General features: G+C 46.3%; 2 protein-coding genes across 4 annotated transcripts in view; both read right to left on the bottom strand.

Moving 5' to 3' along the window:
* The window catches only part of Map2k5 (mitogen-activated protein kinase kinase 5), a 226,341-nt gene that overhangs the window by 17,357 nt on the left and 195,636 nt on the right, over nt 1-13,348 (bottom strand). For all 3 annotated transcript variants that reach the window (XM_041679391.1, XM_041679392.1, XM_041679393.1), the window contains one exon: nt 10,733-10,778. In XM_041679391.1, the coding sequence (XP_041535325.1) occupies nt 10,733-10,778 (46 nt within the window). The remainder of the gene's footprint in view (nt 1-10,732; nt 10,779-13,348) is intronic.
* Nucleotides 1-13,348, bottom strand: part of Skor1 (SKI family transcriptional corepressor 1) — a 57,537-nt gene that overhangs the window by 43,367 nt on the left and 822 nt on the right. Inside the window, exon 2 of the mRNA XM_041679388.1 lies at nt 10,733-10,778. The gene's annotated coding sequence lies outside the window, so the exon portion shown is untranslated. The remainder of the gene's footprint in view (nt 1-10,732; nt 10,779-13,348) is intronic.

The following is a 13,348-nucleotide window of genomic DNA, read 5'->3' as shown; positions in this document are numbered from 1 at the left end:
GTGTACGTGTGCATGTGTGTATGTGTGCATGCGTGTGTGTATGTGCGTGCACGTGCGTGTATGTATGTGTGCATGCGTGTGTGTGCCTGTCCCTGTCAATTCCATCATGAGGAGCTGATTTATCCTCATCTCTCCTGTGAGGCTGCAGGCTAACTGGAATCAGGACCCAGGGAACACAAGGTGCCCCCTTCCCATAGCTGGGTGGGATACCCTGCATTGAGCTGGGGCTCAGGACACAAACTTAGTGAGTGCTCACTGAAATTCTCCACAACACAGAAAGCTTCTGAACCAGCCTGTACTTTGAGTCCAGGAGGCTATAATCTCGCTGGTCCCGAAAGTCCGCCATGCTTGCCTCCAGGTGCTTAACCCACTTTTGAGGAGCCCAGCCCAGGCTATGTATACCTCCTGCCAGGGGGTGACACCTGCTCTGGAGAAAGACCTTTCCAGCACCTGCCAGTTTCTAGGCTTGCCAGTCTGCCTCCCGAAAGCTAGAGGGAGATCATTCCAGAGGCAAGGCTGTGGCTTAAAAAAAAAAATCATGTTTAATTTAAAAATTAGAAGCTGGAGCAGGCTGTGAGCACAGGGGTTGATTGAAACAAAATTTAAATTCCTGTCAAGCCCATTTAAACACGGGGGCCCTTCATAGACAATTAGCTGCTCCCTGTGAATGCTGGATAAACTCGGGCCTGGTCACTGTGAGAAGAGAAGCGCCCACTGTGAGGCACTGGAAAAAAATTAACTAAGATCAGGCGGTATGAAATATTTAGCCTTCTAGTATATCACAGGGGTCTGCAAGTGTAAACAAGACAAAAATCGATTCCTTGGTGCCCTCCAATCAATCCCCAAAATGGCGAGGGCATCTGCTTTGGCTAAATTTTGTTTACATCGGCAGATTTGCCTTAATTGCGGTTGTTTATCTCTTGTGGTCCCCGGGGCCCTAATCTCCCGATTACTAATACTTAACACTCATTTCACATCTAAAGCTACTTCTAATCCTCAACAGGTTTGGGGGGCTCTTAAAATTATTGAAGGCACAGAGGCGGGAGCCGCAGCCTCTTTGTGAAAGGCCCATTTCCTATCTCCTACCAGCTGGGCCCAATCGTCACCAGGGAGCGGGACGACAAAGGTGCTAAAAGGGAGCTCCACAATGACTGCCGCTCCGCCGGGGATTGAGCCGATGAAAGGGAGCTTTGATGGGAAATCTGAACAAGAGGCTAAAGCAGTCCAGCCAAATAAAGTTACTGTCATAATCAAATGCTGTCAATCACCATGAAAATCCAATTAAAAAATGTCTCAGCACAGCCCTCTTAAGTAGAAAAATGTACCCTATTTATACAAATTTTTGTCAACTCCATACTGATCCCGCAATTAGAAAGTCCTGCTATTAATTGAATCCCCCTCCCCCGCAACTTTCGACAGAGATGCAGGTCGCGCTGAAGCCTTCTGAGGGAGCCAAGACAAACACAGGCTATTGGTGTACAATTAAGAGTTAATCGGGTTACATTTTAAAATTCCATTTTTATTTGTGCCAGGGGAACCTTTGCTCGAATAAATGAAGGGTTCCTTTTCTCCCACTTCAGACTCAGTGGCCGTTTCTACGGAGCGAGCAGAGGAGTGCAGAAGCAGGACACAGGGAAGAAACTAGTCCATGCTCTGGCAAATGTCTCTCGGTAGACCAGGGCCTGATGTTTAATTCGAATCTTGAAAATTAAATAGAGGACGGAAGGCCCAAATGCCTGCGCTGCCTTTCTGTGGTCTCTAAATGGCCATGTGAACCTCAAATTACCTTGCAGACAGGTTTAACACCCCCCCCCATAACTGTATCTGAAGCCGTAAGACTCCCAGTCCCCAAAGGTCCCGCTCAAAACGGCTACAAATTAAAAAGCAAACAACCCATTACACAAATCCAGCTGGCTACAACTGTAAACAGGAGGCTTCTCATATTTCCCCCCGCCTCTGACATTCCTGGTTAGACGCATTAATAATTGATAAGAATCGCATCTATTTATCAGCGTGTTCTCACAGGGAAAACAACTTTGTTAGCTTCAACAGCAACTGCCAAGTCCCGGGACTGGCTTTCGGATCCTTTACGTACCTTCAACAGCTAACCATTTCTGGGCTTCTGCAACCTGACTGCTATTCCCATGAGCAGTGGGGCACGAGGGTGGTGTGCAGCCGGTGTGCTGACCAGGGAGACCTGGGGCTCTCCTGAGAGTATCTCATCATCAGGAGAAGAGGGTGCTGGCCAGGAGGTCTCCTTGACTCGAGAATGGTCTCTTGATTTGGAATTAATGGTTGGAGGTAAATTCTTCAGTGGTCAAAGGATTGATGTGGAGCAACACCTGCCTAGCACTCCAGGCTGTTCCTGCCTCCAGGGTAGGGCTGAGACTAATGTTTGCTGTGCTGTTGATGGCCATGTCCTACAGCTCGCTGAAGTGCTTTGACAATCACCCATGAACACAGTAATGTCCTAGATGCTGACCGTACCAGGATGAGCTCTCCCATCAAACAAAAATTTTTTTTTTTAATATTCTAAAGCTTTTAATCAGACTATGTACTATCATATGGGGGTGTCATAATTTCCAGGGATTGCCTGTCCTCGGGTGAGCTTCTTCTGGGAACTCGTCCTGTTTGTCTTCAGCTGTTCCTGTCAGAGCAGCCTTTATTGACTGGATTAGCGAGAATGGGGCATACAAAGAATGATCAATAGTATTTAGCCTGACTGATAGGCAAGGCCCAAGATAGGCACTGAATTATGAGAGCATGCTCTTCCTTCAGCAGACTTACAATCTAGTCGGAGAAAAAAGAGAGTTTTGTTAAACAGTGAGCTTTCCCTCTGGCTGCTCTTTCTAGTCACCCAGAGGGCTGTAAAAGACAAAACAAAACATATTTGTTCCCTGACCACAGGTCTGGGGATGCTCAGTCTAGTTAGAACCCTCACAATTCTTCCCTAAACTTCTCAGATGATTCTGTGAGGTGTGAGGGCTGACTCCGCACACATGACTGGCTCTGGACGAATTAGCATGTCACTAAGTGCTGCTCAGAGTGGGGAGTGAGCCCTGCCAGGGGCAAACCTGAAGGAGGAGGGGACCTTAGGAAGGAATAGGGCCGCCTTCTAGGCTGGACACTCAAAGGCAGAATCTGCAGGCACTTCAGTGTACCCAATAGGGGGCTGCAGGCTAACAGTGTGGCTCCCTTAGCCTCCGGCGAATCCTACAAGAGGGGAAGAGGGGGCCAACCATGCACCTAAGGTAACCCCTTTCCTCGTGGTCTAGCACTGCAACCCCTCACTGTGCCTTGAAATGAGATGCTGAGAAGGTGACAGCGCCATAAACCATGAGCAATGCAGTCTCTATGCAGTGTTCAAACAACTGCAATCTCAAACAGGTGAGCCATGGCTGTAAGGACAGATCAGAGTTGGGGCCAGGGAGGTGGCTCAGTGGTTGCTGCCAAACCTGACCTTCTGAGTTTAATCCCCCAGGGCCACATGGTGTGAAGCGATCCCTGAAAAGTCCTCTGACATCCACATGTGTGCCATAATGCTTGCACATACAACAAACAAACAAACACACACACAATTAAAAGAGGAAAGGATCTGACTTGGAGGATGGGGGAGTTATCCTCATCTGGAAATGAAAATTGCCAGATCAGACGGCTAAAGCTAGGTCTTTTCCATCTGTATCTTGCCATGTGCATGCATAAAACACACACACGTATACATACACACCTGTAAACACACACGCACACACATATACACATATGTACACATACATGTATTTATTCTTTAAAGACTCATAGTGGTCACATTTCAGGAGGAATGAAGTCTGTTTGCTAGGCTGTTTCTGTCTTGCTGAAGTGCTACAGCCATCAGAAATTCAAATTAAAGCGGACTGATTTAGCACTGTCTCAAGCACCAGACAGTGACTCTGGCGTTGTAGTTATATGCAGCTACAGTGCTAACATGAGCTTTACTAGAGGAGTCCTGTGTATAAGGAAACACAAACATTACTTTAATGGCCTTTAGAACCTGTGTGGGGGGGACGGCACAGTTGTCAGTTGGACCCTATTTGATGCCACCATCATTTGCCAATGACTTTTGTGCTTGAAGGGGCCTCCAGTTAGGACTTCTGCCTCTAAATTCTGGGTGCCACAGCTAATGAGTGTACAGACAGAGTATAGAACCCAAAGCAAAAATAAAGTCTGCAAAAATGAGCCAGATGCTCAAGAAATTTTAAAAACAGGTTTGTATGCGGCAGGCATATTGGTACAGGTCTATAATTCCGGGATTGGGAATGAGGGGGACCTCAAGGAAGGGAGAGAAGGAAAAAGAGGAGAGAAAGAAGGAAAATAACAAACACATTGTACTTGACACAGGCGATGGCCAGTTGTAGTGAATGCCATTCACATTCCCAAGAGCTCACTAACCACCCCTGGTATTTTAAAAAGGTTTCCCCCAGCACAGTGGTCCTGAGCATTCCAGGGGGCTGTGGAAATGTGCCTTTTCTGGCCTTCAGCCTCTTCAGTAGGATGTGGTGGCGATGCTGGATAGGTGGGTCCTGTGCTTCAACCATAGAGGACCTCCTGGTCTCAGAAATGAGCCCCTTCTCTACCCTTCTTCAGCTCCTTTACCTGCCTCCATGGAACCCTGATCACCCCCTTTCCTTTTGGTCTTTCTGGTTAACGAATGATCTTAAGATAGCAGAATAGAAATCATCTTAGCTTGCAAAGTGCATTTTGTCTTTCACAGTGGATCAGAAGGTCTGTGTCTTGCGGCAAGCAAAGACATGTGTGTAAACCCAAAGTCAGGCTGGGATCTGAGTGCAGGAGGGACCAAAATCTAACCTGGGACCCCTTCGCTCTTTGAAAGAGACTACAGATGTCTGTTTTATCATAATTGAGAGAATAGCCAACCACAGTATTTGGAAATGTAATTACAATCAGGTTCAAGCAAACAGAGAAGCTACCAGTGACAGTTTAATTTAGAGGAGTTAAACAAGTTAACATCTCTTTGCAAGTAATTAAATGTTTAAACAGATTTTTCTGGAGCAGTTTGGTGTTTATTAGCCCCCAAACATTACTACCTCGCACACACAATGCCTTCATGTTTGCAGTTGGGATCAGGTGGAGGGAGCAAACATCCAAAACCCTGTTGTGATTATGGCTGAACCCCTCCCCTAAGGTCCACTCCTGCTTGGATATCCAGCCCCACGATTTACGTGGTTCCTGAGCAAATTGTGACATTCCAATTGCAAACTGAGCCCCAGGTTGCTTCTTAGGAACAGAAAAACCAAACTGGGGGAGAGGCTAACACAGGATACCCTGTTCTGGAATGCACAGAGAGACACACAGGGAAACGCACAAAACAACAGGCGTTATTAGAACCTACGGAGAAAACCCATGTTTTTAAACAGTTACCAAAGCAGGATAGTAATAGCATAAAGACAATTTCTGTGCCAGCTTGTTTTTCTGAAATTCTCTCTGCCACTGAACGGCGAGAACAGATAATAACTATTAGTAAATCAAACTCCTCTGCAATATCCAGCTGTGCCTCACGCATTTACATACAGATAGAATGGGTATATGTTTTTAATATGTATGGGACCCGTACTTTTCCCACAGCCGAAGTGTGTGCTACAAAGGAGGAGGAGAATAGATTCGGATCAGCATGAGATAATAAAGTGGCCTCGATAAAGTATTAGGCAGCGATTGATCTCAAACCGGGACGCGGCTTTTTTTGACCTGATTACTTACTATGCATAGATTCCATTAAATAGAGCTTAGACCCGGGAAGCTCGAGGAAATGCTCGAAATGCATAGAACCATCTCCACTCTGAGCCCAGATTGTAACTGTGGGTGCCTGTGGCCCTCACCCGCCTGCTCCTGAGCTATGACCCTCATTGGGGACAGGCTGGGAGGTTAAAGGGTTGTCTGACAGCTGGTGGGAGCCTGGCAGAGTCCCACTGGGAGGATGCTTCTTTTCCCTCCCCCACACTGAGCAAGCACCCTCCCTGTGAGTGGCTGCCTCTTCCTGAGCAGCTTGTCTGGCCTTGACAGGAAACTATAAAGAGCAAAATAGGAAGGTAGCCTGGGAGCTGAACAATCACAGAGGGTCACAGTCTCTTTGAAAAACTGGTGACAACTATGAATTTTTCTTTGCAGGAAAAAAAAAAAGGATGCAAATCCGCACATGAGCATAGGATTCTGCCTGGAGTCTCCGGCTCCTCACTGACTTCCCTGGTCCAGGCCCTGTGACCCAGCAGATGAACATGCTGGCGTGGAAGGGGAAGGTCATTGCTTTGGGGTGATACAGGGAAGGACTGCTCCTACCCTTGCCAAGTTACAGCCTGACCTTCATTACTATAGAACCTAAAGGGAGACATTGCCTCCGATGCAATCCTTTATGGTTTGCAAAAGCAAACTGTCTACATAGCAATGTTCGGCATCCTAGCTTCTTAAACATTTAAACATACGATTTGAATAACAAAATAAGACTAGGCCTCCCATCTCAAGTGGTCCTTCTGTTCTCGAGTTTAAGGATCTAATGTAATATCTTGTCTCTTCTAACCTGACTTTAGGCATGATGGGGAAATATCGTTACCACCTTTGTAGTGTTTTTCCACTTTCTTCTCAAGTTACACCCATCTTTTTGACTGGCAGAAACTGACCTTGGATGTCTGAAGCCTGATGATGTCTTCCACCTCCTTAGTCTCTACTGCCAGGAGACTCTTTGCCAAAAAATTCCTGGTACTAGGTTACAGAGCCCAGCGGCATCATTTGGTTCTTCACATGTGGAATCAAGATTACAGGAGCAGAGAGAGCTGACGGCAGGCTGACAGCTCATGGCTTCCTTTACTTCCTGGGCCTTAAAGCTGATTCCTGAGTAATAGATTAGGCTCTTGATGGCTGAAGACACCTCCTTGTCGTTTGCACAAGTGACTTCCCTGCAGTTAACAGGATGTGCACTTACTCAAGCAGAAGGGTCAGCACAGACAGGGTTCTGTACTGCTTTGGTGTGCAAAGTGTTTAGAGCCTTCTGTGCTTACAGTGGCGTCACTAGAGGAGTTTCTCTAGTAACTGCCCAGCTGGGGATACATGGCCCAACCAAACTCCACCTTTGTGGCTTTGGAACTCTATCAGACCAAAGTCAAAGGGGTTTCTGTTCCAGCAGGCACTAGAGGCTTCCACGGCTCTGAAAAGGTGTGGGTGCACACACATGGGTGCTTTGCCTGTTCTGCCTCGTTAGCCTGGAACGGTCCCTTGAAATGAACATCCTTCAGGGGCGCTCCACACACTAGCCTCTCCATACAGCATCTCCCCTAACTGCCCTGGGGGGTCCCACACAGCTCTTGCTGCTCCTCTAATTCTACTACTCCATCCTGGCTAGCCGGGCACCCGACCTCTCCCTTGCGAGACTGCCTACATGGTTTACTGTCCTTTAAACCACACGTGCCGCTGGGACAAGCGCAGGACTTCAGTGGTCTTTAAATGTCTGAGTTAGACTACTGACCAGGCTCTGTGACTGCAGAAGAGGATATACATGCTAATGATGAAAACTTGGAGCACATTGCTATTTGTGTGTTGCATGCACACGTGTGTGAGTGTGCCTAACCTGTGGACGCAGAGGTCAACAGCAGATCCCTTCTACACAGCTGGAGTTACAGGTAGTTGTGACCTGCCTGATATTAGGCTGGGAACTGACCCGGGTCCTCTGCAAGAGCAGTACACACTCTCAAGTGCTGAGCCTCCTACTGAGTGCTGGTTACAGCTATGCAGCAACATGACTCGTTTGAGAACCTTCTGCACGAAGTTGAATATGGACGTTGGTCCTTAACATGCGAGCATTATAAAGATTCCTTGGCACAGCTTCACAAGACTTCCATTAAGGACAATAAAGCTATCTGAAGAACAACAGAGAATAGAATTTAGTAGTTCTACCCGGAAATGTATTCTGAACCTGAGATTTTAAAAACTTTAAGAATTTAACCTTATGCTGGGTGGTAGCGGCACACACCTTTAATCCAAGTACTTGGGAGGCAGAGGCAGGCATCTAGATCTCTGTGAGTTCGAGGTCAGCTTGGTCTAAAAAAAAAGAGTTTAATCTTGAGTTTCATATTTAGACTTTAAGAATGACATGGACAATGGTTTTTAAAGCTTGATATTGGTACTTGGGTCTGTAAGGTTATTCAACTAAATACAAAGTCTGAATGCTGCTATGCGTACGGCCAGGCCCTGGGTACGGGGTGATCTGGACCACCCATCTTGCATTATTATCTATTTAGGCAGGACCATGCTGTGTTCCCTCCCCTTCAGAGCCAAACCTGGAGGACATGTGAGACTTTCCAAATGGTGAATGGATAACCGTCATCTTTCCAAGCACGTCACCTTTGATTTTCTTACCATGACTTGGAAGATGCTGACCCACAGGGAAATTTTGACAATTATGTGGGCCCTGAAGCTGACACCCTGCTGGCTGGGGTTACTGTACTTGTGAGATAAATTGCTCTTTTTTTTCCCCCAAAAGGCACAGGCCCCCACCCACAGTGACAAATGGGCTCTACAGCCCTTGTATTTCCGAGGATGCTCTTGTCTTCAGATGGGAGCACCATCAGTGAGGTTGCAGGCAGTGAGGGTCAAGAGGAAACTAAAGCCATTAATATGTTACGAGGAGTAAAGAAATTGTTTCTTAAGATTGGGTCTCAGGATGTAACTCAAGCTCAAGACAGGGGAAAACCACCATCTTTCCAACTCCCCTGTATTGAGTATTTGACCAAAAGCAGCCAGGCAGGTCTCCATCACCTGGACCACTGCAGCTGCCTCCCCACTGTTTGCTCCCTCTTCACCAAGTTTCATCAAACAAGGACTGGCCTCACTTCTGCTAGATGTTTGGGGATAGATTCGCCAAAATCTTAACACTGAGTCCTGTTAAAGAAAAAAAATCAAGTGTAGGATGGTGTTTCCTGTGATTATGTTTTTCTTTATTTTTTTTAAAATATGTATTTAATAAAAAGATGGAACAGCACACATAAGGGATTAAAAAGCTAAGTGCCCACCCTTCAGCCTTATTTTTATGACCTGTGCCCCCTTCCTCAGGGGATGTTCCTTACTCATACATACATTCACATGCATGGACGGGTGCACACATGATCTCCAGATGTTTTAGTCATAAGTGGCCAGCTCACTGCAGCATCGAACATGCACTTGCACACAGGTATCTGTTTTATGAAACCCCTTTTCTCGGTTCTAATAGCTGAGCTGTCCAGCCATAGCACAATAATGACCAGGTAAATGAGTCTCCATTTCTTGAACCTGCTCCAAGCTTTCTCGAATGTGACTAACTGTAAGATCTTCCAAACCACGAGAGACCAAACAAAGCCCAACAACAAACAAACAATAAAAACCCCAGACTACTTAAATAGCAAATCAAACCAAACCGCCAATCCCACCTTCAATCTGGACACGAGACCCACAGTTACAAATTGCAAAGGTTTTGGGGATGAGCTTTTAATTTGACGCTTTTAAGAAAAGTGAGACCTAGTCCGGTGTGACATGAAAGAGAAAAGTACCTGCCGGTGACAACAAAGGGACATGCATTATGTGACGATGGACTCTGCTGTGCACAGAAGTTGAGGGCTTAGAACAAAATCCAAAGAACAAAACCCTCTGAACCAAGAAGAGTGAAAGGCACCTTGCTTACAAAGGCCGCGGCTGGCCGACTGCAGTCTTCTGAGGACAGGGAGTGGCACCAAGTGCGGCCCGCACACAGCCAACCTACTCACTGCTACTAAAGCTCCACACAGCGCCCTTTTAACAGCTCGCACCCTCCAATCAACAATCTGCAGTAAATGATGACCACTTGGGAATGGAGAAGGGACCATCCCTGTGCCTTTCCCTGCTTGAGTAAGGACTGTCATTTGCAATCAAAGCATGATTGCCTTGGAGCTGGGAACATAGCGTCGGCCACCTCCCAGTACCTGTTTCTGAGGAAAGACGAAAGATTCACAGCAAACTGATCTCATTTCATTCTACGTGAGTCCAGAGGATCCCACGCTACAGTCATGATTCCCTGGAGGACCACACTACACACTACACACTTCTGCTGTCTTCTGTCACCAGCCCCGGGACTTCTGGAAGGGAGTAAGAGCGAATGCACGAAGTTGTGACCCCTGAATAAAGGAGATGAAGAGGGTTCTTCGTGAAGCTTCAGAATGGAGGGGCTTTCCAAAGAGAAACTTAACTTTTAAGGGTCTGAACTTCAGAAATACCTGTGCAGGGCTGGGGATACTGGTCAGCAGGACATTGCTTGCTTCTTGGCATGTGCGAGACCCTAGGTTCAGTCTCTAGCATGGAAAGAAAATAAGAAAAACTCTGCCCAATAAAGTAAGTCATGTTGGCTTTCTGGCCTGTGGATTTTTTAGCTAGTTCCAGGACAGGCTCCAAAACCACAGAGAAACCCTGTCTCAAAAAAACAAAACAAACAAACAAACAAACAAAAAAAGTTCAGATTTCGGTATCACAGGCTAGCCTCATTTATAGCTGAGGATAGTCCTTCAGTTTCTGATCCTCTTCTACCTCTCAAAGGCCACAATCACAGGTGTGGCCACCGTGCTAGGTTACTAGGTGTTGCCGATGGATCCCAGGGCTCTGAGCATGCTGGGAAAGCTCTCTACCAAGTGAAACACACCTCCAGCCCTCACGCCAGGCTCTGTTGTAACACACTGAAGGTTTCACTCACCATCAGTTCCTCGGGTGCTGGTCTTTCTTTGGGCTGTTTCCTCATGCTGCAGTGGGAAGACAAAAGACTCTCATTCATATTTGTAATTATATTTTTGCTGTTAATTTCCACTCTGTTTCTGTTGGAATTGGGATCTTTGCAAAATGTTGCGGGCTATTTGATCACACTGTGAAACTTCAAGACTGAGTTAATAAAATTAACCTTGGATCAGGGGTTGGAGGGAGCAATTACTTGACAGGAATTAGCCATAGAGAGGTTGGAGGAACCAGGGATATAGAGAGACGCACAGGAAGGAGTAAGGAGGAACTTCGAGATTCAATGGTCTTTTTGGTTTGGGAGAGTGGAGAGATGCTTCTCTTGCTGGATCTCTGGCCGAAAAGGATGGTCAGCTGATTGTGTCTCAACATCTCTGATCTAAAAGGTTTTCAACCCAACATCTGACTCCGGAGTCTTTACTAGTAAATAGAACGATAGAGACTTAGTTAAAACCTACATTTAGTGGCCATGGCCGAGCCAAGCCATCAATTGATTCTGGTGTGGCCACTAAGCTGGCAGAAAGCCAACAGCAAAATTCACCAGCTCAATGCTTGCCCAAAGTACTAACACACATTCCTGATCTTATGCGGGCCTTGAGTCAGACTTCTGGAGACACTGGGAATGGGAATTCTTTTATTAAAGTTAGTGTTGAAATAAAGATAAGTTATTGTAATTCTATTTTTAAAAGATTTATTTATTTATTTTATGTGTGTATCTGCTTGCATGTATGTATGTGGCTCGTGAATACATGGAGCCCACAGAGGTCAGTAAAGGTATGAGATCCCCTGGAATTGGAGTTACAGGTGGTTGGGAACCATATGAGTGCTGGGAACCCAACTCAGGTCCTCTGAAAGAGCAACGGTGCTCTCAGTCACCGGGCCCTCCCTCGTCCCATAGTTCTAGTTTTGAAGTCACTGTGGAAAAAGAACAGCAATATTCTCTTTCTGACTCAGCTGCCACCTTATCTCAACCTTAAAGTCGGGGAATGGAGTTCTATTTTGGTCACTGGGATCAGAGGGATAAAAGAAAGGTGACAATCAAGTCAAATGAGAAAAGACCTTTGGTTCTGGTGCTCAGTGAAGAGCAGTAAATAAAAGGTCAGATGATGCTATAAGACCACAGACGGCTCCTTACACATCTTCATGACTTGCGTTTATTTTCGCTAAAACGCAAGGTGATAATTCATTTCACAGTTGTAAGACTGGAAGTTGTAATCAGTAGCAGTTGCAATGTAATGAAGGACCAAATGGTACAGAGGTGACCGCGGGCAGCTGCCTACCTGTGGCCATGCCTGTTCTGAACTTGGAGCATTTGTGAGCTAAAGTCATGAAGAGAGACTGCTGTATTTGCCGACAATACTTTTTTTTTTTTAAATAGAGATTTAATGATCATTTGGTAAACAAGAGCCATAGCTATGAACCATTAATGACATCGAGGACATTTGCCTTCCCTATAAATAACCATATGCACCTCTCAAATGTGGCATCCATTAGCAAGTGATTCAAGCTGTCTAGCCAGTGGAGTTGGTAACAGTCCTAATCTGACATTCCAAAGTAGCTGTATCTCTTGGGAAAACAAGGCTATTACCCACGATCACTTCTGTTTCGGCTGACATCTGTGGAAATTTCAACACAGGTTATCCCCCCCACCCCCCACCCCCGGTCTCCGTAAAACTTTTATATAACAGCCAATTAATGTTTTAGATGGGAGGGTGGTAAAGCTTTGCGCGCTGCTCTCCCTGGCTGCCCAGCGCACTCCACTTCCAGGCCGGTCTCAGACCACACAGAGACAGCACAGATGTCGGGTATCCAACCTCTCTCTGTGATGCCCAAAGCCGGGGCTCCAGGCAGCCCGGAACTGCAGCACGTTTCCTAATTTCTACATAAAGTGGGGCATGATGCACTTGTGAGTGTTTTCAGGAATTGCACGGACAGGAAACGGAGAGCCTGATCTGTTTCTGGACAAGGGCTCTAACGAACAATCTCAATGAGCTCCAAGAGTCAGGAGCCTGGTGTTTAATTAACAAGCATTTTCCCCCGTATGGCACGCTTTGGAAACAAAAGATTTCTGGAGTAAAAACAGTTTCTAAAAGCTATGGAATACGATGTAAGCATTTTAAGTAAATAGAAGCAATTACACTTTTTAGATCTGGGGGAAATTCTCTCCCTCATTTTTTTTCTGGGGGAATATAAACCGTCTGAGACATTTTCATTAAGAGGTAACATATTACACTCAGTCAAAAAGGTGATAAAGCTTGACATTTATATTAAGGAATATTTCTTGGTTTCACTTTTGTGTAACCATCAGATGGATCATGAGAGGGGGGAGGGGACAGCACACAGCCATTCTAGTTGAGCAAGAACTCTGTGCAGCTGCCCACGCCACCTTGTTGTGCCCCCAGAGAATGGCTTCTCCTGGCAGGGGCTGCCTGTGCACCTTGCAGGAAGGGTGAAGGAGGGAGAGGAGCCTGGGAGTTATGAAGGAGTTTCAGAATGTTTGGTCTATTCTGCCTCCTGCCCTGGAGGTCACCATTCCAGTGCCCTGAATGGTCTCCTGTCTCTGGGGTAATTCCCCATGCTG

The sequence above is a fragment of the Microtus oregoni genome, unplaced genomic scaffold, assembly GCF_018167655.1.
Source record: "Microtus oregoni isolate MIOR12 unplaced genomic scaffold, Mior012 000032F_ref0000030, whole genome shotgun sequence".
Taxonomy (NCBI): domain Eukaryota; kingdom Metazoa; phylum Chordata; class Mammalia; order Rodentia; family Cricetidae; genus Microtus; species Microtus oregoni.
Note: the sequence above shows the minus strand (reverse complement) of the source record. Positions and strands in the feature narration are given on the sequence as shown.